Source organism: Sycon ciliatum, chromosome 5 (assembly GCF_964019385.1).
Source record: "Sycon ciliatum chromosome 5, ocSycCili1.1, whole genome shotgun sequence".
Lineage (NCBI taxonomy): Eukaryota > Metazoa > Porifera > Calcarea > Leucosolenida > Sycettidae > Sycon > Sycon ciliatum.
This window is the reverse complement of record NC_088647.1, coordinates 23089331-23111048: the sequence shown is the minus strand read 5'-3', so window position 1 is coordinate 23111048 and position 21718 is coordinate 23089331. Positions and strand designations below refer to the sequence as shown.

Below are 21718 nucleotides of genomic sequence, written 5' to 3'. Positions count from 1 at the left end.
GCATCCGATAAATGAGTCGTCTTTGTTATTGTAGTTCGTTCTCCTGATGATGGGCCAGGCCGGAAAATTGGGCATACGGTAATGTAAAATGAAATTTGAATTTGAAACGCAGTGAAGAGACCGTTTTTGGAGTTTGGAGTTGAGAAGCGAAGTTTCCTAAAAGTTCGTTCTCCATTATTTCGGTTTTCAAATCATGAAATTTCTGCAGTGCCATGAATGTGACAATGTTGAGCTTTCAGAACGAAACGGTGATTTTTCTGATGAAGCGTCATTCGACGACTTGACCGGTCGCAGTATTGCAGTTGCAAGTCGAACAGGGGAGATGTCACAAAAGCTACACCTACAAAGTCGCTGCCAACTTGTTGAAAACTCTAAAGTGCTCGAGAAAACCCTTGCCTTTGCGTGTTGCGTGATTTGGAAATGATGGCTTGAAACACCGTCAGAAGTATATTTGGTTCCTGCAATACTCTGCTCTTTGCTACCTTGTTATTCGGAAGAAAAACCCATTTGGATTTGCGAAATACAACAAACAACATCATAAAATCACTACGAGCTAGCTCGTAACTCGTGCCCAAAGAGACTTTGAAACCAGGCAAGTGGACATTGTTTACCGTAGGAAAGCGCTCTTCGCGCCACGGTGTGAGATGCACTTTCGTACAGTGGGAGTGACAGTGCATGGGGTCAGTGCGTACAGGCCAGCAGATCTTGCACAATGCGGTGGGCATTTGCAGCGGACTTTACGGTACACAAACACACACACACACACATACACACGAAAAAACACACACACTTTTGGACCAGACATAGTAGTTACAACAATGTGTCCTGTTTTTCTTGTGTATTATTCGCTGTCTGTAGATTTCTTCAACACGGTTGTCAAGAGCAACCTACCACAGATCATCGCCAACCTAGCGACTGTACCAGATATAGTGCTCACTGAAGTATTTGGAGAAGCCGACCTGGCTGAAGAGTTTATCAGCACTTATCGAACGGCATGTGAGGCGGCCGGTCATGTACGTGATCTTCCACTTTGCTGTCAATCATCAATTGGGGCGTCTTTACTGTACCCAACGTCCGGCTTTGTGTTCCTCTTTTATGACTCACGCCACCCTGATCTCACTCAACGACTGGATAAAGATTTCCTGATCAAGATCGACCGTGAGGCAGGATGTGATCGGAGTAGTCTTGTCCAACTTTTGACTTTGGCTATTGATTCACAGAGAGAGGGTAAGTGACAATTTGAAGACTGCGATGACGTTAAAGAATGACCATGATGGTGAATCCTAGTCAATGGATGATGCTGGTCTTTGTCTTAGTGTGCATACCAGCTGAAGGTTATATGAAAATACAGTTGTCTTCTACTAGCCTGTCTAAATGATATTTTCTGTGTTCCAATTTGTTTAGTATACGTTATGTTCTAGCCTTGGTTTCCATTGTGAGGAAAATGAGGAATTTTATTGAAATCGTCCATACCTAATCATAATGACACTTTCTCCCAGTGACTTGACTTGACACTTGACTGACTCACAACCGCCATCCTGATCACACAAGAAGTCCATTGAACTTTCGAAGTCGGCGGGAAAGCGCTAGCTTCAGTGTTGGGAGCAACTCATGTTCTGATGAAATGATCGCCAAAGTCGCAAACTCTATTTCATAGCATAGTAAAGTAGCCTAAAACCTGCCTGTCATGTTTGTGGAAATCACCAGCATATTGTTTAGTATTGTCAAAATGCCAATTTTCTGAACTTAATGTACCGGCAATCCAAGCAATACTCGTAGAGAATTCTATTCTGATTCTTCTGATCTCATTTTCATATACAGCAGGTACCGCAATGTCAATGATGAATGATGAAGGTGTGATTGCAGTGAGAGAAGGACCAGGAGATGCAGTTGAAGGTCAGTACTGTCCTTGTAGTGGTCCTCCATTAATGCACGGCCCTATTTTAGGGGAATGCATACTCAAAGTTTGTCAGCCCGAGCCTTACGCTCGCATTCCAGCGCAAGCTTTACAGCGTCCTGTACATTAGGACTGCCTTTCTCAGCGCGGCGAAAACTGAGCGTCCATAGAGTTAACGAGGAAATTCTCAGCCTGACAATAAATCCCACTGAAAATTTGAGCGCTGTGGAAATCAGTGCCCACAAAGTCAGAACAAAATACACCAGTGGTAGAGAAAGGCGCGCGGTTAAAGGGGAAGTTAAGCCTAAAATCAAAATTTCACCAGTTGTAGTCTTCAGGGTGCTGAGTCGAATGGTATTGGTCCGAGGAAGCTGAGACACTCCCTTCCTTCTTTATTCCCAATCGAACTCGCGCACTTCCACCGAAACTGGGTGATTGCGCCCTACTAGATGGCGATTTGTATGCAAAATGTCACTAAAAGCGCCATTTCTTTCTTATAAAAGCACGGGTGACCAGGATAGGCCCATATGTTGTACACTTTTGGACGCTGAGTCGACTGGTTTTGGTCCGAAAAGGCTGCGATGTAGCGTTCGGCCCCTATTCCCAATTGAACATGGCTGAACAAGCGGTCACGTACTCCTGCGTGCACCAGTCACCTGGTCACCGTGCCTGCAGGCTACAACTTACCGCATGTTTGGCCGAGTTTCTGTCACTCGAGTTGAACCTTTGAACTTTTGAGTTGAACCTCGGTGTGAAAGTTGTCGCCTACTGGCATGGTGACTAGGTTACTGGTGTACGCAGGAGCACGAGACCGCTTGTTCAACCATGTTCATTTGGGAATAAGGGCCCAACGCTGCAGCGCAGCCTTTTCGGACCATAACCAGTCGACTCAGCGTCCAGGAGACTACCACATATGGGCCAATCGCGGTCATCCGTGCTTTTATAAGAACAAAATGGCGCTTTTAGTGACATTTTGCATACAAATCCTCATCTAGTAGGGCGCAGTCACCCAGTTTTGGTGGAAGTGCACGAGTTCGATTGGGAATAAAGGAGGAAGGGAGCGTCTCAGCTTCCTCGGACCAAGACCATTCGACTCAGCACCCCGAAGACTACAACTTGTGAAAATTTGATTTTAGGCGTGACTTCCCCTTTAAGTTAGTACAACCGGATTCAGCCGAGTGATCATTGTTATTTGTGTGTCACACTCAATGGCATAACACACTTTATGGCCGGTAAGACCATGGTCGTACCTTGTTTTCATCCCACGTAGTCTGCCCAATTCATCCAAAAAACCAGTGAAAATTTCATAGGATCATGCACTTCTACTTCGAAGTACAGTAGATATTGGTTATAACGTGCCCTTCTGATTTTTCACATTTTATCACTATAACCGGTATCAAGAGTCCATAACCCAAGAGTATGCAACTGTGATTATGGGTGCATGCGTGGCGCGCTGCCTTCATTACGTAACTTGCCTTCATCACGCTCTGAAAGCATGCATTCAAACTCTCAATTTCTCGCACGAGCCCATCCGTTTTTGCTCGATTCGTTCCAGTACCTACACAATCTCTGAATTCTGGCGCGTGAACTCCACTTCCGTACGAAAGTTCATTTCAAACTGGAGGGAAAGTGCGGTGTTTGATTTTCCGCAGTGCGCGGACTGCAGCTGAATGATGTAATGAAGGCAGCGCGCCGCGCATCTGGCCCATAGAAAAGAGATCACAGTTGCATACTCTTGGGTTATGGACTCTTGCCGGTATATCACTACATGCGATTTTCAACTGCGCTCGTCTTACATACACATTATACACGTGTGGGTACTCGATTGCGCTAATGTAGCGTACTGATACAGGATGCATGCTGCTGCACCTTCCCCAGTCTAGAGTGAAGAACCTCTTGGACCAAAGGCATCATCCAGGAAGCATCAGACCAGAATACACTATGAAAACACACGTGTGGCTCCAAGTCGAGACATCAATGCCTCACACTCGTGTGTTGCTATCACTATAGACGATATTTTTCTGCACAAAGAGGTGTTTTGAATGGTGATTCTGTATCCTTATAGCCGATTTATCACTATATCCGATATATTGGTTATAACGATAATTTGACTGGCTTTTTCTGGTTTTGCTTTTGATATTTTCATTTTGTATCAATATAGCCGGTTTATCACTATGTCCGATGACTTTATAACCGATATCCACTGTACATGCACTTGTACATAACTTACACTGTGCACATAACTCACGGAGTTGACTTGGAGTAGATCAGGGTATGCATATGTGCCCTTTACTGGTACTGTTCTGCCTGGGGCCCATGATTGTTGCCAGTAGACTAGTATACCGAGTACTAGGCAGTTGTATTTAGTGCCGGGTGCTATGTGCTATGTAGTTACATTGACTGTTGCTGGAGTGTCCATGTAAACATGGTAGTCTAGATGTACATGTATGTCTTCAGCTCACACACACACTCACAGAGTCACAAAGACAGTATACTATGCAACGAACACCTAGCCTACAGGATACCAGTTAATCTTCTATGGTAGATGTATGCGGTGTTGACATGTCATGTCGGCATGGAGACGGCCTTTCCATGGTAACTGGAGCTGCGAAAGAACTGTCTGCTTGGCTTACTTAGGTTGCGTTTGTTCGGTTTGTTCATTCCGCCGCCGCCATTCCAAAGTCATTCCGCCGTGTTTTGGTTCCGGAGCGTTTGTTTGATGCACTGGACAGCGTTTGTTCGGTGCCATTCCGCCACCATTCCAAAGTCATTCCGCCGTGTTTTGGTTCCGGAGCGTTTGTTTGATGCACTGGACAGCGTTTGTTCGGTGCCATTCCGCCGCCATTCCAAAGTCATTCCACCGTGTTTTGGTTCCGGAGCGTTTGTTTGATGCACTGGACAGTGTTTGTTCGGTTTGTTCATTCCGCCACCATTCCAAAGTCATTCCACCGTGTTTTGGTTCCGGAGCGTTTGTTTGATGCACTGGACAGCGTTTGTTCGGTGCCATTCCGCCACCATTCCAAAGTCATTCCACCGTGTTTTGGTTCCGGAGCGTTTGTTTGATGCACTGGACAGCGTTTGTTTGGTGCCATTCCGCCGCCACCATTCCAAAGTCATTCCACCGTGTTTTGGTTCCGGAGCGTTTGTTTGATGCACTGGACAGCGTTTGTTCGGTGCCATTCCGCCACCATTCCAAAGTCATTCCACCGTGTTTTGGTTCCGGAGCGTTTGTTTGATGCACTGGACAGCGTTTGTTCGGTTTGTTCATTCCGCCACCATTCCAAAGTCATTCCGCCGTGTTTTGGTTCCGGAGAGTTTTTTTGATGCACTGGACAGCGTTTGTTCGGTGCCATTCCGCCGCCATTCCAAAGTCATTCCGCCGTGTTTTGGTTCCGGAGCGCTTCTTTGATGCACTGCACAGCGTTTGTTCGGTGCAATTCCGATTCTGGTCGCGGAATGAAGGGGCAGAATCGATTCTGGCGATTCCTAAGAAAAAGTGGAATGAAGTCTCATTCCGAGCGGAATGAAAATGCGCGGAGGGGCTTCGTCGCTGCTGCATACTAGTACCTCTGCAACAAAGCTTCACTGACCGTGATTATCGATATAGTATGTTGTTGGCGGACATTGTCCAGGGTAGAGGCTGGTACTGTAACCTCGGCATAGTAACTTGTTCGTGGTATTTTGACCCTTCGCTGCCGCGAGATAGTGTTCGCCCGGGATCGTTGATGAACTGGAAATATACCCTCGCACCTCAGCTCTTCATCGTCGTCGAGCAGGGCCTCTAGAACCACAAGGAGGCAAGCCAGAACTATTTTTCGAGCCAAAAACCCAAGACCCAAAGAGGCACCGAGCTTGCCACTTCACTTCTTCTTACAACAGTGCCTCGTATCTGCAAAATAAACACAAGAGCTAGAGACGTTTCTGTGACTATACGAGGTCGAATAGCATGATGAAGTAGCGGCCGAAAGCCGCCTGCAGGCACCCTAGTTATGGGCGCTCGTTGATCTACGCCGTGTTTGGCCGCTCCTTCACCATGATTGTCGTCGGGACATGCAGAAACTTACGGAAGCAAATATCAACTACCAGGCCTGGCATGCAGTAGTCTTCGCAAGGCTGCACTGACATGCAGTAGTCTTCGCAAGAACTACCAGGACTGGCATGCAGTAGTCTTCGCAAGGCTGCACTGACATGCAGTAGTCTTCGCAAGGCTACACTGGCATGCAGTAGTCTTCGCAAGGCTTCACTGGCATGCAGTAGTGTTCGCAAGGCTACACTGGCATGCAGTAGTCTTGGCAAGGCTACACTGGCATGCAGTAGTGTTCACAAGAACTACCAGGACTGGCATGCAGTAGTCTCCGCAAGGCTGCACTGGCATGCAGTAGTCTTGGCAAGAACTACCAGGACTGGCATGCAGTAGTCTTGGCAATGACGCAAGGCTACAAACAACAGGTAATAGTCCTACTCAAAAAACAAACAAAAACATTCGACCGTCGTTTCGTTTCCAGAGTGGCGCAAAACTTTTGCTAGATTCCCGAATGCATGCCGGCGCGTTTGTTTGCTACGCTCATTCCGATTCAGCGATGGGTAACAACGTCATTCCATGCCCATTCGGGAATGACCGAACAAATGCAACCTTATTTTTCTGTTGTGGTGAATCAATGGAAGTACGAAAGGGAGGAATACCCTACATAATCAAATTATAGATATGAGAAATGTCGCAGAGCATGTGATTTCAGCAGACGTGTCACATGGTTGGCAGACACTGGCTTGAACAGTGCAAGGATAAGAAGTGCTATGGAAATGTTTTGCACTGACACTCAGTGCATGACCACAGATACGTAGCGTGGTCTGCTACGTATCTGTGGCTGAAATAGGAATATTCTGGGTGTTCTAGACTAGCTAAACCCAATTCATCTTGAACATCTTTCCCATTTTCTTCAATAAATTCTTCCTCATATCTACATCACATGTATTGTGCTTTGTTCTGGTGTATGTGCATTGTGCAGCTGATAATGGCCAGTACGCAGCAGCACTAAGTGAGCTGATCAAGGAAGGTGTCCAGCTGATACCGTACGGGCGCCTGATAATGTGCGGGCCGGGCCGCACAGGCAAGAGCAGCTTCCTGCGATCCCTCCTGCGTCAAGCATTCATGTCAAACGTCGATAGTACCATCGGTGTGGAGCTGGAGAAGGTGATATGCACTATCGAGAAGCAAGGGTTAAAGTATGTCTGGAAGCAAGCTGAAGATTCTTACCAGCAGCAGTTGGCCCTGACGCACAGAGCTGTTGGACAAGAACAAAGGAAGAAAGAGATAGTAGCAGCACTGAGACAACAAGGTGTGGAGATCCCAAAGAACACCAGGTCCACATCCTCCATGCCATCAACACCCGTGGCATCATCATCCGCTGTGATTGCGACTGAGCAAGCAGATACAGTCAGTGTGTGTGAATCTGCTGTCAGCCAACAGGATGAAGCCACCCACACCGGGTACTCTGGTCAATCAGCTACCAGTTCATCTGAAACCATGGACTCTCAGAATGTTTCCACTGCATCCAAGCCGGAGGAGGTCTCAACCATGAGTGTACAACAGGTAGCAACAGCAGAGCAAGATGTGCAGCAGCTACAGATGGAAATCAACTCAGCAACGCAGAAGTTTGAAGGCTTCATTGAAGATCTGAAGAAGGGCAAAAGTGAAGTTTTCACTGCAGAGCATCTGAAGAACCTGACATTCATAGATGTCTGGGACTTTGCTGGTCAGAAGCTGTTTGCAGCGATCCAACACATGGTCCTGGCCTGTGATCGATGTGCATATGCTGTCGTCTTTGATTCCTCAAAGAAGCTCCAGGACAGAGCGAAGCCGACGTTTGGTGTAGACGGTGAGGAACTGCCGCTTTCCAACAGCCTGGAGCAGACCAACTTTGACGTCATGGAGACATGGTTCAACGCTATCCACGAGGTCATTGGAGACAGCGACAACGTACCCGTGTTTGCCATTGGCACACATGTGGACAAGTTACCAAAGAAGCCAGAAGCAAGGAAGAAGGCAATTGAAGAGACTGAGCAGTATATCTGGGCCAATGCGGAGGGTAAAGCTTATGCTAACAACATCGACAAGGTGGTATTTGTGGACAACACACGAGCTGGCAAGGATCCGGAAGACCCAGCAGTTGTTCAACTACGGCAAGACATCATCCAGCAGCTGCAGCATCAGTTCAGCGTTAAAATTCCACTTCGTTGGCTTCCTCTAACCATCTCCATTGGGCACATTGCAAAATCATTCGAACGACCATGGTTATCGGTTGACGAGCTACGTCGCTTGGCTATTGCTGTTGGTAGCATCTCCAGTGATGATCCTGAGTCAGATTTCCAGAAGATGGTGAAGTTCCACCATGGTCTTGGTCATTTGCTTCACTTTATTCACAATGCCCGTCTTCGTGATCGTGTCATCATCGACATCCACTGGGTTCTGAAAACCATGTCACTTCTCTTTTGTCCTGAACCGAAGAGTATGCAGAGCAAGCGTCTTCGTCCACAGTACGACTTGCTGACACAGAATGGCATCCTCCTGGAAAGTCTTGCCATCCACCGCTGGTCGCAGCACAATCGTATGACATCGCGCTACACGGCCACAGAAGAACAGCGTGACTTCCTGTTTGAGATGGGTGAGCACTTTGCACTGTTCTACAACACCAAGACAACTGTGAATGTGCCTGGTCAGAGGAAAGAGGTGACGACTCGCAAGTTCTTTGTACCAGCTCTGGTGGAACGAGTTGCACGTGTTCAAGACGAAGTGAGCAAAGGCAAGCCAAGTCCAGCTATGTACCTGTACAGTGGTGCAGATCGTTACTTTCCACAAACCCTATTCTGGTGTGGTGTTGTGAGGTGTATGCAACGCTATAGTCCAAAGGTGGATCCCATCCTCTATCACACGTCAGCACGTATTCTGGTGAAGGATCGTTTCTGGCTAGTCATGCAGTATTTCCAGCATGGCATTCGCCTGTCACTGGAGATTCCTGTCGCAGCTGGCACGACTAAGTCTTCTTCTACCGATGCTGGTACTCGCGCGGACAAGTCAGTTTGCTCTCCTGGCGTTGGTACTGCAGCAAGCGAGGACGAGTCCGCGGCAGTCAGGATTTGTCATGAGCTTCTACCGTACCTGGAGTCGGAGCTCGACAAGCTTAAAGCATTCTCCCTGACTCATGTGAAGTTTAGCAGAGCTGTTCGCTGTCCATGCTCGTTCAGTCGAGATGCGTGTCGCAAGCACAAGCAGAAGTCTTGTGTAGAGATCGGCTGTCAGCACTTTGCTCCATTGGTGGAGGGATTGCGTCCACGTTGTCCTAGTGGAGCACGTCCAGAAGTGGATATCAGTGATGTACGGCAATACTGGCCATGTTTCTCTGAAGACGCGCAGGTGAGTACACCATAGATGGGTATTGATATATTTAAGAGCACGGCTCGCTACTCCAAAGGGTTTGTGCCGTTACGCTAAACGATGTAGTGTGTGGTAGAGTTTGTATTCATTTGACATTGTTCTATTGGTAAGAGAAGTAAATTGTGCTAAGTGATTACTTCAGTCAATAACGGATTTGTCATGTGGTGCCGTGAAATTCTGCCGTCACATTACATTGCACTGCAGACCACAGGGAATCATGAAATGCTGCATAGGATTGAATCATAGGATAACATATTCAAGGTAAACAGTCAGGGGAAGTGACCTGCCAGAATAGTGAAAATAGCAAACCCAACCAGGACTTGAACCCGGGACGTTGCTTATCATGATCGATGTTCTAGCCATCTGAGCTATGGGACCAGGCCAGACCCTAGAAGGCGCTGAAAACAATTTTCACTCCAAAGACAGCAGACAACTGGTGCCTCACATAATGATGGCACATATTGCATATGTTATATGTAGGCCGTGACCTCTGGTCGGTTGAGTTGCTATCAGTACGTCAGTACGTCGTCCCTACATCATCTTTGTCTAGCTTTATGACGTTCTCCGCTTGTGTATAGTAGGGCTGTGTGAAAAGTAGTGTTTTGTGTATTCAGCAACATGCGATTAAAACCTATGGCCAAGGGATTCCTGCAATTAGTACAAGAAGTAGTTGAGTGTTCACTTTGCTCCGGCCAATGCCTTTACTCGTGTCTGGCCAGAAATTATTCAACCATGTTTATCTCTTTGGCCGCAGTTCGCGTTTTTGTTTGTGGCCGGATAGTTGATTTCCTGTGATCTGGTTATCTTTGATTTTCAGACTTTGGAACGTTCAGATGGGAAGCTGGATCAGTCTGACCTTGACCTGGAGCTTGTGACTGGAGATGCTGCTGCAGAAGCCAAAGGTAATTTTTAAAACTGCTTAGTTATTTTTTCTTATAGTCCGCAAACTCAACGCAGCCACTTACACTTGTACAATACTTCACTCCTCAACTCCAAAACGGCCTCTTGGCTGGAAATCAAATTATATAACCACCAAATTGTCGTTCCTGACCACTCATCAGGGTGGCTACATAAAATGAATAACAAAGATGCAAAAGTAGGGATTCACTGGCCAGAAAATGCCACTTCATAGCTTTGTGGTGTAGACCAGGCTGAGTAGTGGCGGTCAGTCCTTCAGCCTTGCAAGCTGTTGAATGGTGCAATCCCATCACAAGTTGCTATGGCTTCTGCTGTCGCATCGCTATCATCGCCTCTGGCGATGGGCGTCAAATGGTCAAAAATGGTGCGTGTGTGTGTGTGTGTGTGTGTGTGTGTGTGTTGGGAGAGGGAGAGCTCAGCAGAATTTCAATCGACAGATGCGAAGACAAAGTTCTAAGTAGATAGATGGAGTGCTACACTGTCTAACCACAGGTACAGAATTCCAGAATTACATTTGCAACACCTGTGGCTGGCTATGCGTCTGGCCAAGGTGTGGAGCTTGTATGCACGGTACTTGCAACACCTGTGGCTGGCTATGCGTCTGGCCAAGGTGTGTCGCTAGTCCAATGCACAGTACTTGGTCTGACTATAGGTGTTTTACATTTGTGTACTCTTTCCCTCGTTGGTAGGGTTGGCTAAAGTTCAGCAGGTAACCTCGGGCACAGTGGCTCCAAATACTCGTGGCATGCGTAAAGTCATCGATGAGGCTACTCTTAGCAGCACAATGACACGCGTACGCCGGATCCGCATCGGCCTCATCGGCCAGTTTGGTAGTGGCAAGACAAGCCTGGCTGACTCGCTAAGGGGTGAAGAATTTCGTCCAGACAAATCCAGCACTCCATTCCTTGAAGTGCATCAACATGGCCTGCGGCTGCGTGATGGCAAACTTCAAGAATGGGGTTTCTCGACTGCTCATCTAGAAGTATCTCGGCTCATACGCGATGCGGAGACACCCACAACTGATCGTAAACGATGGCAGGATGAGAATAGAAGAAAAAGTGAGGAGCGGAAGTCTGAGCAAGAAGCCAAAGGCAAAGTTTCTCATGAGGGTCGTCCACCTCATACATCTGGAAAGCAGCATCAACCAGAACATACACAGCTTGCCACTTCTAAACAAGAATTCGAGGAGGTAAAGGAAAATGAAGGTGAAGAACCTAAGAGTGCCACTCCAAGGAGTAATGGACAAGAAAAGCCAAAAGACGAAATTCTGGATGATGGGTCAAATGATACCGCCCAAAAGAGTGTTGCACCAGCAAAGTCAACAACAGTCAACAAACCGGATGATCCTGAGCTAGTCAGCGCGGGTGAACTCACTCAAGGTGTGATCAACGAAATCATTGCCAACAGTGAGCTGATGCGGAATGTGGGAGATGAAGAGGTGATCATGTCCATGTGGGACTGTGGTGGTCAGTCAATCTTCTCCAGTCTGCAGCACTTCATGTTGAGTGAGAGCTTTGTCATCTATCTTCTTTGCTTCGACTCCGTTGAATCCCTGCACTTGATCAAGCCACAAGCCTTCAGACCTGGAGAAGCTGCTGCCCCTGAGGTTATCGATGTGGCAAAAGAACTGGAGAACATCGACCACATCCGCCACTGGTTGACAGCAGTTCACTTCGCAAGCACAGCTGACAGCGCAGCAGTCCAGCAAGACCACGTCTCCTATCCGCCAATCATCATGGTTGGAAACTTTGCTGACAAACTTGACCCAGATCTGAGCTTGCAGCAACACAAAGACAAGATCTGGAGCAATTTGTGCAAGCTTTGCTGCAGATCACCAGTATTTGCAGCCATGCAGCCTACCTCCGACGGTATATCAACGTGCGATGCCAAGTCCTTATTCCTGGTCAACAACCGGGAGCCGAGTGCATCACCTGAAGTCCGTCAAATTCACACGAAAATCCAGGAAGCCACGTCGATTGTCCTAAAAGGGAAGGAGATGCCCAAGTCATGGGTTCGCTTCGAGTGGATTCTACAGTATCTCAACCAGGTGTACAAGGAGAAAGGATACACTAGTCATGAATGGATGAAGACGATGGTAGCTGAGGCATGCAAAATCCAAGACGAACGCGAGCTGGAGGAGCTACTACTGTTCTACCACAGCATGCGTGTCATCATCTACAAACCGACCAAGAATCCGCCTCAGCCAGATGACCTCATCTTCTACAACGTGCAGTGGCTTATCAAGCAGATCAACCGATTCATGTTTGGTAAGAAGTACCTGAAGCATGAATTTGGCAAAAAAGCGGGTAGCTTCTATGCAAGCTTCATGGAAGAAGAGGAGGCGATAGATCTTCACAACAACCTCTGGCAGAAAGGCACAGCAAGCATGCGTCTAGTGAACATCACTCTGGCCTCCATCCCACCCGATATCCGTACTAAGGTAATAGGCGTGATGGTTGACTGGGATCTGCTCTATGAACTTGGGAGCAACTCCAAGCGCTATCTCGTGCCATCAGCCCTGCACAAGCAGAACCCACAGAAGATCGAAGCTGCACTGGACAGTTTCAGCATGGAAGAAGCGAAGATCGATAGCATTCATTTCTCTACAGCTGATACACCATTGCTCATTGCTGTGGAACCACTGAAGGCCCTACATGAGGACAGCATGCTCCCTGCGCCAGCCACGCCGATGCCACATAGTTCCTACTTCAAGCTACTAGTGCGTCTCTTCAAGAAGTGGGACATCAGAAGCATCAACACCAGCCACTGTGAGCTCACGTACAACACCGCCAGGCTAAGGCTGCCTAATGAATACCTCGACTTGGATGAGTTCAAGGTTGGCCACGTGGAGATCTTCGTGGCTCACTACGAATCATCAGGTGCATTGCTGGTGAGCCTGAACTTCCAGCATCCTCTCTGCACATTTCAACCCGGTCATATCAGCACGGCAGACAAGAGGCTTCGCTCGATATCATCCATCTGCCAACAAGTCTGCAAGGACATAGTTGCGGAGTTGAAAGAGCTTCCGTTCGTCACGACATTCTCTGTGCCACTCGCCAATGACAATGTCTGTGGATGCCAACGTGATGAATGGTCCGACCACACTACAAGATGCCGCGATCTTGGATATGCACCGTGGCGCGTCCGTTTTGCTGAGCAGTCTACCGACGTTGCAGCCAGCAGTCACGTCATGGAAGCTGCTTACCCGGACGGCAATCCCTGCATTAAATGCAAGCAAGATATCCAAGTTCCCAACAACTCGCATTGCTGGTTCAATGACACGGAGTTCAAGGTAAGAAGTTGATAGATGTCTCCTGTTTTCCTGAGTGTGCAATGAATGTTTGTGCCCGTGGTGGTTTCAAACATGCTTGATCTTCAAGGAAGCTACACTAATCCGACCCCAAGTGCAGATGTTGGCATCATTTTGCAGCTTTACCTGGAGGTCATAGGTCTGGAAGTAGCACAAGAGCTCCTGGGTGCTAAGAATCTTTAGTCTGCACTCTGTCTGCATGCAAGAGGTACTCTGTGTGGACAGAGATTTTACACAACTGCTTTGAATACTTGTACAATGATGTGTTGGAACTTATTCAGGGCACCAGCTTGAAACTTAGGGTTGGATGTCACCAGTGTCTCAATACTACTGCAAATTATGTCGACTTGAGAGTTTGAGATGGGCGGCAATTGTTGATTGGACTTTTGTATTGTATTGGGCACTGCTTCAGTGACTGATTCTGCATCACTGTCTGTTCTTTTTGAAACTGTTGTGCACAGCTGGAAGGGCGGAGTAACAAGGATGCAGTAGTTGCCATATCAGTAAGTGTTCGATGCTTTCACACGTGACTGGACAAGGACATTACTATTGCTTTCACATGAGTGGCACCATCGTCCATTGATTTCTTATTGCTTGCATGGTGACTGACACACAAGCAATGCTCATTGCGATAGTATGTAACTGTGGGATACTATTGCTTGCTGTATGTGAAGTGGTGGATATTCCATGATATAGATATGGCAGATTGAAGGGAAAGCAAGTTTTAGCAGTTGGAACTCGAGGAATGCTGTGATTGTCAAGAGGCAGAATGTTCCATTAAAAGGACTCTCGAGCGGATGGACAGGTATGCCACCTCTTCCAGGTGGATGGTGGTCGCCATTTTCCTGAGCCGTGTTGTGCGAGCATTTTTTTCCGGATAGCTGCACACCAACCGGCATGGCAGTGCATCGCATGTGTAACGCTAGTACTATCAAAAGCACACGGTTTCGAAGTTTTTCATTTACAAGGAGGAGAATAAGACAAAGGCAGTGCAAGTATGCGTACAGCTTACGATGAACACCTACGGTGTACTATTTACAGTCAACTTCGCTTATAACGACACTCGGCGGGACATCAGAAAACTGTCCTTTTTCGCGAAGTGTCGTTATACCCGAAGTCTCATTATAATTATGTATTACAGTTTGATGGGACTTTGCTCTGGGCATGAAAATTCTGTCGTTATTCGCGAATTGTCATTATATCCGCAGTCGTTATTAGCGAATTGTCGTTATATCCGCAGTCGTTATTCGCGAATTGTCGTTATATCCGCAGTCGTTATTAGCGAATTGTCGTTATATCCGCAGTCGTTATTCGCGAATTGTCGTTATATCCGCAGTCGTTATTCGCGAATTGTCGTTATATCCGCAGTCGTTATTCGCGAATTGTCTTTATATCCGCAGTCGTTATTCGCGAATTGTCGTTATATCCGCTGTCGTTATTCGCGAATTGTCGTTATATCCGCAGTCGTTATTCGCGAATTGTCGTTATATCCGCAGTCGTTATTCGCGAATTGTCGTTATATCCGCAGTCGTTATTCGCGAATTGTCGTTATATCCGCAGTCGTTATTCGTGAATTGTCGTTATATCCGCAGTCGTTATTCGCGAATTGTCGTTATATCCGCAGTCGTTATTCGCGAATTGTCGTTATATCCGCAGTCGTTATTCGCGAATTGTCGTTATATCCGCAGTCGTTATTCGCGAATTGTCGTTATATCCGCAGTCGTTATTCGTGAATTGTCGTTATATCCGCAGTCGTTATTCGCGAATTGTCGCTATATCCGCAGTCGTTATTCGCGAATTGTCGCTATATCCGCAGTCGTTATTCGCGAATTGTCGCTATATCCGCAGTCGTTATTCGCGAATTGTCGTTATATCCGCAGTCGTTATTCGCGAATTGTCGTTATATCCGCAGTCGTTATTCGCGAATTGTCGCTATATCCGCAGTCGTTATTCGCGAATTGTCGCTATATCCGCAGTCGTTATTCGCGAATTGTCGCTATATCCGCAGTCGTTATTCGCGAATTGTCGCTATATCCGCAGTCGTTATTCGCGAATTGTCGCTATATCCTGATGTGTATCTATATTCATTACGTCATAGTTGTACTGCATGCACGCACACACACGGATTAGTTGAGTGTGCTTCTTTTTCCTGTTGTTCTTTCTCATGACATGTTTTGTTTCTGTTCCCAAGTCTTCACGAATAAATAGTAACGTATCATGGCGCAGTGAACTTGTTCTTTCCTGTGTCCGTGCCTTGTGTCCGCACCTTGTAGTGTTTGCACGGGCCCAGTTGTTTGTTTTTTCCGTATGAAGTAGTAGTTTCCGCGATCGAAACTCTCAGGTCTCAGTTGAATTATTTTAGTAGTGTATTTGTTCGTACTCGTGGACGAGTGACTAATCGTAATGGAACAATCACAGGACGATACCGGATTTGACCTGTCCTCCGCGACCGAGCGACAGCAGGAATCTCAAATGGGTGTCCTGATGAAATTTATGGAGCAGCAGATGCGTGCAGCTGAGGCTCGTGATAAGGCGATGCAAGATCTGTTCAAGAATGTTCAGAGCAGGTCGCTATCACCATCGCAGCCTCAGTTCACTCCGCAGCCCTCAGCACTAGCTCAGTCCACCTCGCAGACCTCAGCACCACGGCCAGTGAACAGTGTTTCCTGCCCACACTTATTGTCGTCTGCGACGCTGGCTGATTTTCACTCCTTCGTTGAAAGCTGGAGAGATTTTAGTGTTTGCCAGCATTTGGCCAGCCAGGCTCGTGAGGCCAGAGTGGCAACACTCCGTCAGTGTTTCGATGAGGAGCTGCGACGTTTTATCCGAGAGGATATTATTTGCATACCAGCTTCAGCTGACGTCGACCTGATGCTGGAGCGCATTCAGGCGTATATCAGACGGCAACGTAATCCACTGTTGGACCGCATTGAGTTTTACCAGCGTGTCCAGCAAGCTGGAGAATCATTTGATGCGTTTTACACAGCCCTGTGTGAACTACAAAGTGCATGCGACTTCTTGTCACACAGCCTATGTGGAACGTGTGATGCTCGCTGCTGTGCGCAGTGCAAAGGCCTCGGCCGTACCCTCAAGGAGGAATCTCTGCGCGACCGCGTCGTCATTGGTGTGCGGAACGATGAGACGCGACACAAGTTGCTCGCAACTCATGGTCTCACGCTCGACCAGGCTGTCACCCTCTGTCGGACGGAGGAAGCAGCATACCACACCAAGGCACACATGCCCAGTCCTGGCCTCCAGGCAAGTGCTGCCAAGCAGTCGGCGTACAAGCAGCAGAAACGTCACAAGCCAGCTGACTCTAAGCCAAGTGAGACATCAAGTGCGACCAAGTCCACTTGTCCAAATTGTGGTCGTTCTGACCACACGAAATCTGTATGTCCTGCCAAGGGCAAGAAGTGCAACTCCTGTCATGGCATTGGGCATTTTCAGCGAATGTGCAAGAGCCAGAAACAGCCCAAGACTAGCTCTGCTGCCAAGCTTGGACAGCTGAAGCTACAGCGTGCGTCTCGCGTGGACCGTCGCACAGTACCTGTTTCGACCATGCTGCAAACAGAGGATCAGCCATCCCAACTGTCCTGGACACCAGACACAGGCAGTGACGTTGATGCCATTGGCGAGGAGCACCTCACGCAGATCGGTGGGTTCGTCGAGAACTTAGATGACGACCACGACTGTGTGCAGGCTGTGACCGGTGAGCCGCTACGCAACCTGGGCAAAATACGTGCGACTCTACGAGTCGGTGAGACGCAGCATGAAACCGTCATCCATGTGTACAAGGGTCTACACGATGCCCTGCTGTCTCATACCTCATTGCGTGCGCTGAAGTTTCTCCCACCTGATTGGCCAGTCCAATTCACCGCTGAACACGAGGGTGCATCTTCGCCCAAGATCTGTGCAGCTGTTTCGTCATGCGCTCATCCTAGTGATGCTGAGTTAGCGCGGACACGTGAGCAGCTCCTGCAAGAGTTCGCTGACGTTTTCTCGGATTCCGGTCTGAAGCCAATGGAAGGTCCGCCAATGGAAATTGAGCTACAGCATGATTCTAAGCCTTCCTGTGTGCACACTGCTCGACCAATACCGTATGCATTCCGTGACCAGATCAAGACTCAGCTCGACGGCATGGTCAGCGACGGGATTATTGAACCAGTGACGGAGCCCAGTGAATGGTGCCATCCGATTGTCATAGTAGACAAGAAGAGCAGCACTGAGAAGCGCCTCACAGTTGACTTCAAGCGGCTGAACGACCAAGTCCGTCGTCCCGCGCATCCCGTACATACGGCACGTGACGTTGTCTCTGGAGTTGGCTCTGCTAAGTTCTTTACGAAGCTCGATGCAAGGCATGGCTACTGGCAGATTCCTCTCAGTGACACTGCTCAGGAATTCACCACGTTTATCACCCCGTACGGCAGATATCGTTATCTACGGAACCCGCAGGGTCTAATATCTGCTGGGGATGAGTTCAACCGGCGCACTGATGCTGCGTTCTCTGCCATCCCGCGTCTCGGCAAGGTAGTCGATGATTGCCTAGCGTACGACGACGACTTTCTGTCGCATGTCAGCCACGTGCGCGAGATTCTGCTCTGCGCCAGGGAGCATGGTATCACGTTCAGCCCCGCCAAGTTTGTGTTCGGTACGCAATGTATCCATTTCTGCGGCTACAACGTCACGCCTGATGGCTGGGTCGTCGACGATGATAAGACGTCCGGTATTCGCCAGTTTCCAGTACCCGCCAACAGAACCGATCTCCGTTCGTTCCTCGGTCTAGTGAACCAATGTGGCGAGTTCACTCCACATCTAGCCGAGTTGACCAATCCTCTGCGTGGCCTGCTCAAGACCTCCCGTGAGTTCATGTGGGACGCTAGCCACACTGCAGCGTTTGAACGGACGCAGGAAGCTCTCTTGTCCCCTCCGGTTCTCGCTTTCTATCAAGTTGGTCAAGACCTCCGGCTTGAAACCGATGCATCCGCTCTAAGAGGTCTCGGATTCGTGCTTTGGCAAAAGCAGAATGATCAGTGGCGTATTATTCAGTGTGGATCCCGCTACCTGTCTGATGCTGAAACACGTTATGCTGTCATCGAGTTGGAAATGCTCGCTGTAGTATGGGCCGTGCGCAAATGCCGCATCTACCTGTCTGGTGCGCCATTTGAAGTAGTCACCGACCACAAGCCCCTGATTCCGATCATCAACTCATATTCGTTGGATCAGATCGAGAACCCGCGTCTTCTACGATTACGCCTCAAGCTCCAAGCCTATCAGCTGCAGGCATCTTGGCGAAAAGGTTCTGAAAATGCCTTCGCCGATGCGCTGTCCCGGAATCCTGTTGGCATTCCTTCCACCACTGATGAGCTTGGTGAAGCCCCGTCGCTTCATTGCCGCAGCATTCAGATCTGCATGGTGCACTCGGACACTGAGCCGAATGCGAATCTCAAGGTTGCAGAGCTGCGCGAAGCTGCAGCTGCAGATGCCATGTACCAGTCATTGATTGAGTGTATCTTGACTGGATTCCCTGATCGCCAGCAGAAGTTGCCTGCTCCGTTACGTGCGTACTGGAATGGACGTGAGCATCTCTCCGTCGACCATGGCATTGTGATGAAGGGCAACCGCATTGTTGTTCCTGAATCATTGCGTGCTCAGGTATTGCACAACCTCCACGCTTCACACCAAGGCCTAGTGCGTACTAAGTCTCGTGCGCGTCAGCTTGTATACTGGTCCGGTATCACCAAGGACATTGATACACTCGTTCGTTCTTGTCCTGCTTGCCGCGAACACCAGTCGTCCCAGCCAGCTGAGCCCCTGCTGAACGACCGAACCCCAACACTCCCGTTTGAATGTGCATCTGCCGATTTGTTCACTTGTCAAGGTCACGACTTTCTTGTGTATGCAGATCGTTTGACCGGTTGGCCCTGTGTCGCGCGTACTGGCCGCACCACCTCATCGCATGACGTGATACTAGCATTCCGTCGCTGGTTCTCTGATGTTGGTGTTCCTGCTGTGCTGTGTACAGATGGTGGTCCCCAGTTCTCCTCGCATAAGTTTGCTGAGTTTTGTAAGCGCTGGCAGGTAAACCATGTCATGTCCTCTCCCCACTACCCGCAGAGTAATGGGCACGCCGAAGCTGCTGTCAAAGCCATGAAGCGTCTTATCACCAAGACAACCGTGAATGGCAATCTTGACACAGATGACTTCCGCCGAGGGCTACTGGAATGGCGAAACACACCTGGCTCCTCTGGTCAGAGCCCCGCTGAGCTCCTATATGGCCGCTCTCTCCAGTCATTCGTCATTGCACATTGGAAGGAGTTTGATTCATCCTGGCTCTCCAAAGCGACGACACGTGATGAGACTGCCATGCCATCCGACGATTCCGTCACAGACAAGTCGTCAACTCGTCGCTCGTTGCCGCAGCTCCGCCTCGGCACCCACGTGGATGTTCAGCATCCGCGCACCAAGCAGTGGTCTATTCGTGGGGTCATTGTTGCTGTCGGTAATCATCGGGACTACCTAGTGAAGTTGCCGAGTGGTCGCATTTATTGGCGGAACCGCAGATTCCTGCGTCCGTATCGCCCACTTGTGCCTGCACCGCTTGTTGTCCAACCGGCTGCTGCTGACGCCTCTTCCCCGCCGCCGCCGTCCCGCCGCAGCGCACGTCAGCGCAAGCCACCCCAGCGTTTAAACATTGGTTCGCATCATGGACAGTCCTATGATTGACACTCTTGATCACTAATGTCAATTTCTGCTGTCTCTGCTTTGTTGTTTTCATTCTTCATTTTGTTTTATTTATGATAGATGTTGCTGTCACAGGTTTCGCAACATCTCGAAGGGGCGTGATGTGTATCTATATTCATTACGTCATAGTTGTACTGCATGCACGCACACACACGGATTAGTTGAGTGTGCTTCTTTTTCCTGTTGTTCTTTCTCATGACATGTTTTGTTTCTGTTCCCAAGTCTTCACGAATAAATAGTAACGTATCATATCCGCAGTCGTTATTCGCGAATTGTCGCTATATCCGCAGTCGTTATTCGCGAATTGTCGCTATATCCGCAGTCGTTATTCGCGAATTGTCGCTATATCCGCAGTCGTTATTCGCGAATTGTCGTTATATCCGCAGTCGTTATTCGCGAATTGTCGTTATATCCGCAGTCGTTATTCGCGAATTGTCGCTATATCCGCAGTTGTTATTCGCGAATTGTCGTTATATCCGCAGTTGTTATTAGCCAAGTTGACTGTACGTGTACACTGATTACGGGTGATAAAGTGCCTATACTACACGTCATGTAGTACTTGCCTGGCTTTCATGCAATGTCATGTCATGACAACTACTATCGGCTTGCAGAGTTCTTCCAGGGAGTGTACAAGTACGAACATGGGAGCACAGTTTGGGTGCTTGCTCGAAGTAGCAGCCAGAAAACTGAGCTAATTCATGGCAGAACAGTTTGTTTAGGTCAATGTAGCTAGAGAATGAATCACCCCTCCCCCGCCTCCCCTATCCGGACAAATTTGACATGACGACTGTTTGTATTTACAGTTCTCTGCATAGTAGGGCAAGGCAACGGCGAGGTCTTGAAAGACCTTCAACCTAGTACTAGGCTCTCTCGTGTACAACATTAATATGCCAGCCACGCATTGATGTGCTTTTGCCCATGTGTCTCTCAGGAGCAACAGAAGGTACTGAGCCCTCGAGGTACGTGTAATTAATCTTGCTAATGTTTTCAACTTTTCATGTCGCGCAATACAATTGGTTTTGCCCAACCAGGCCATGCACCAGCAGCCAATTTCTTTCGGACGTGGCCTGGGTGACATATGTAACCTCCGCACCCCAACACAGCCTGGCAACACAAGTCTTTCAGCAAGTTTCAGAACACTGTGATTTTTCAAAACTGGAATTTAACAGCGTTTATCTTCCGATTGTAATAAGCTCCAGGAAATCACTTCAGCGATGAGTGTGTAAAGGGTTCATAATGTGAAATTGGAATTCATCCGTTGTTTTTAGCTATGCTTCCTTGCGCTGTTGGACAGTTGTGACCTCTCTGCTTCAATAAATTCATAGTTGCGAAACTGGCTGTACATACATATTCCGTTTGCTTGGTCAAAGTTGTGTCGGCCAACACCCGAAATCTGTGGAGTTATACCGTATACCGGTAT

General features: G+C 48.4%; 2 protein-coding genes across 5 annotated transcripts in view; both read left to right on the top strand.

Annotated features, from left to right (window-relative positions):
* Window positions 1-2240, top strand: part of LOC135818092 (uncharacterized) — a 31728-nt gene extending 29488 nt beyond the window's left edge. For 2 of the 3 annotated variants that reach the window (XM_065331416.1, XM_065331417.1), the window contains 2 exons: window positions 859-1227; window positions 1822-2237. In XM_065331416.1, coding sequence (XP_065187488.1) covers window positions 859-1227; window positions 1822-2027 — 575 coding nt within the window. In that variant the 3' untranslated portion in view covers window positions 2028-2237. Of the gene's footprint in view, window positions 1-858; window positions 1228-1821 lie in introns of all 3 variants that reach the window. The other variant, XR_010553621.1, reaches the window with a different exon arrangement.
* Window positions 2241-6926: 4686 nt separating this feature from the next.
* LOC135818079 (uncharacterized) overlaps window positions 6927-21718 on the top strand; it is a 33034-nt gene continuing 18242 nt past the window's right edge. For both annotated transcript variants that reach the window (XM_065331402.1, XM_065331400.1), the window contains exons 1-5: window positions 6927-9308; window positions 10147-10231; window positions 10937-13539; window positions 14019-14060; window positions 21230-21257. In XM_065331402.1, the coding sequence (XP_065187474.1) occupies window positions 6984-9308; window positions 10147-10231; window positions 10937-13539; window positions 14019-14060; window positions 21230-21257 (5083 nt within the window). In that variant the 5' untranslated portion in view covers window positions 6927-6983. The remainder of the gene's footprint in view (window positions 9309-10146; window positions 10232-10936; window positions 13540-14018; window positions 14061-21229; window positions 21258-21718) is intronic.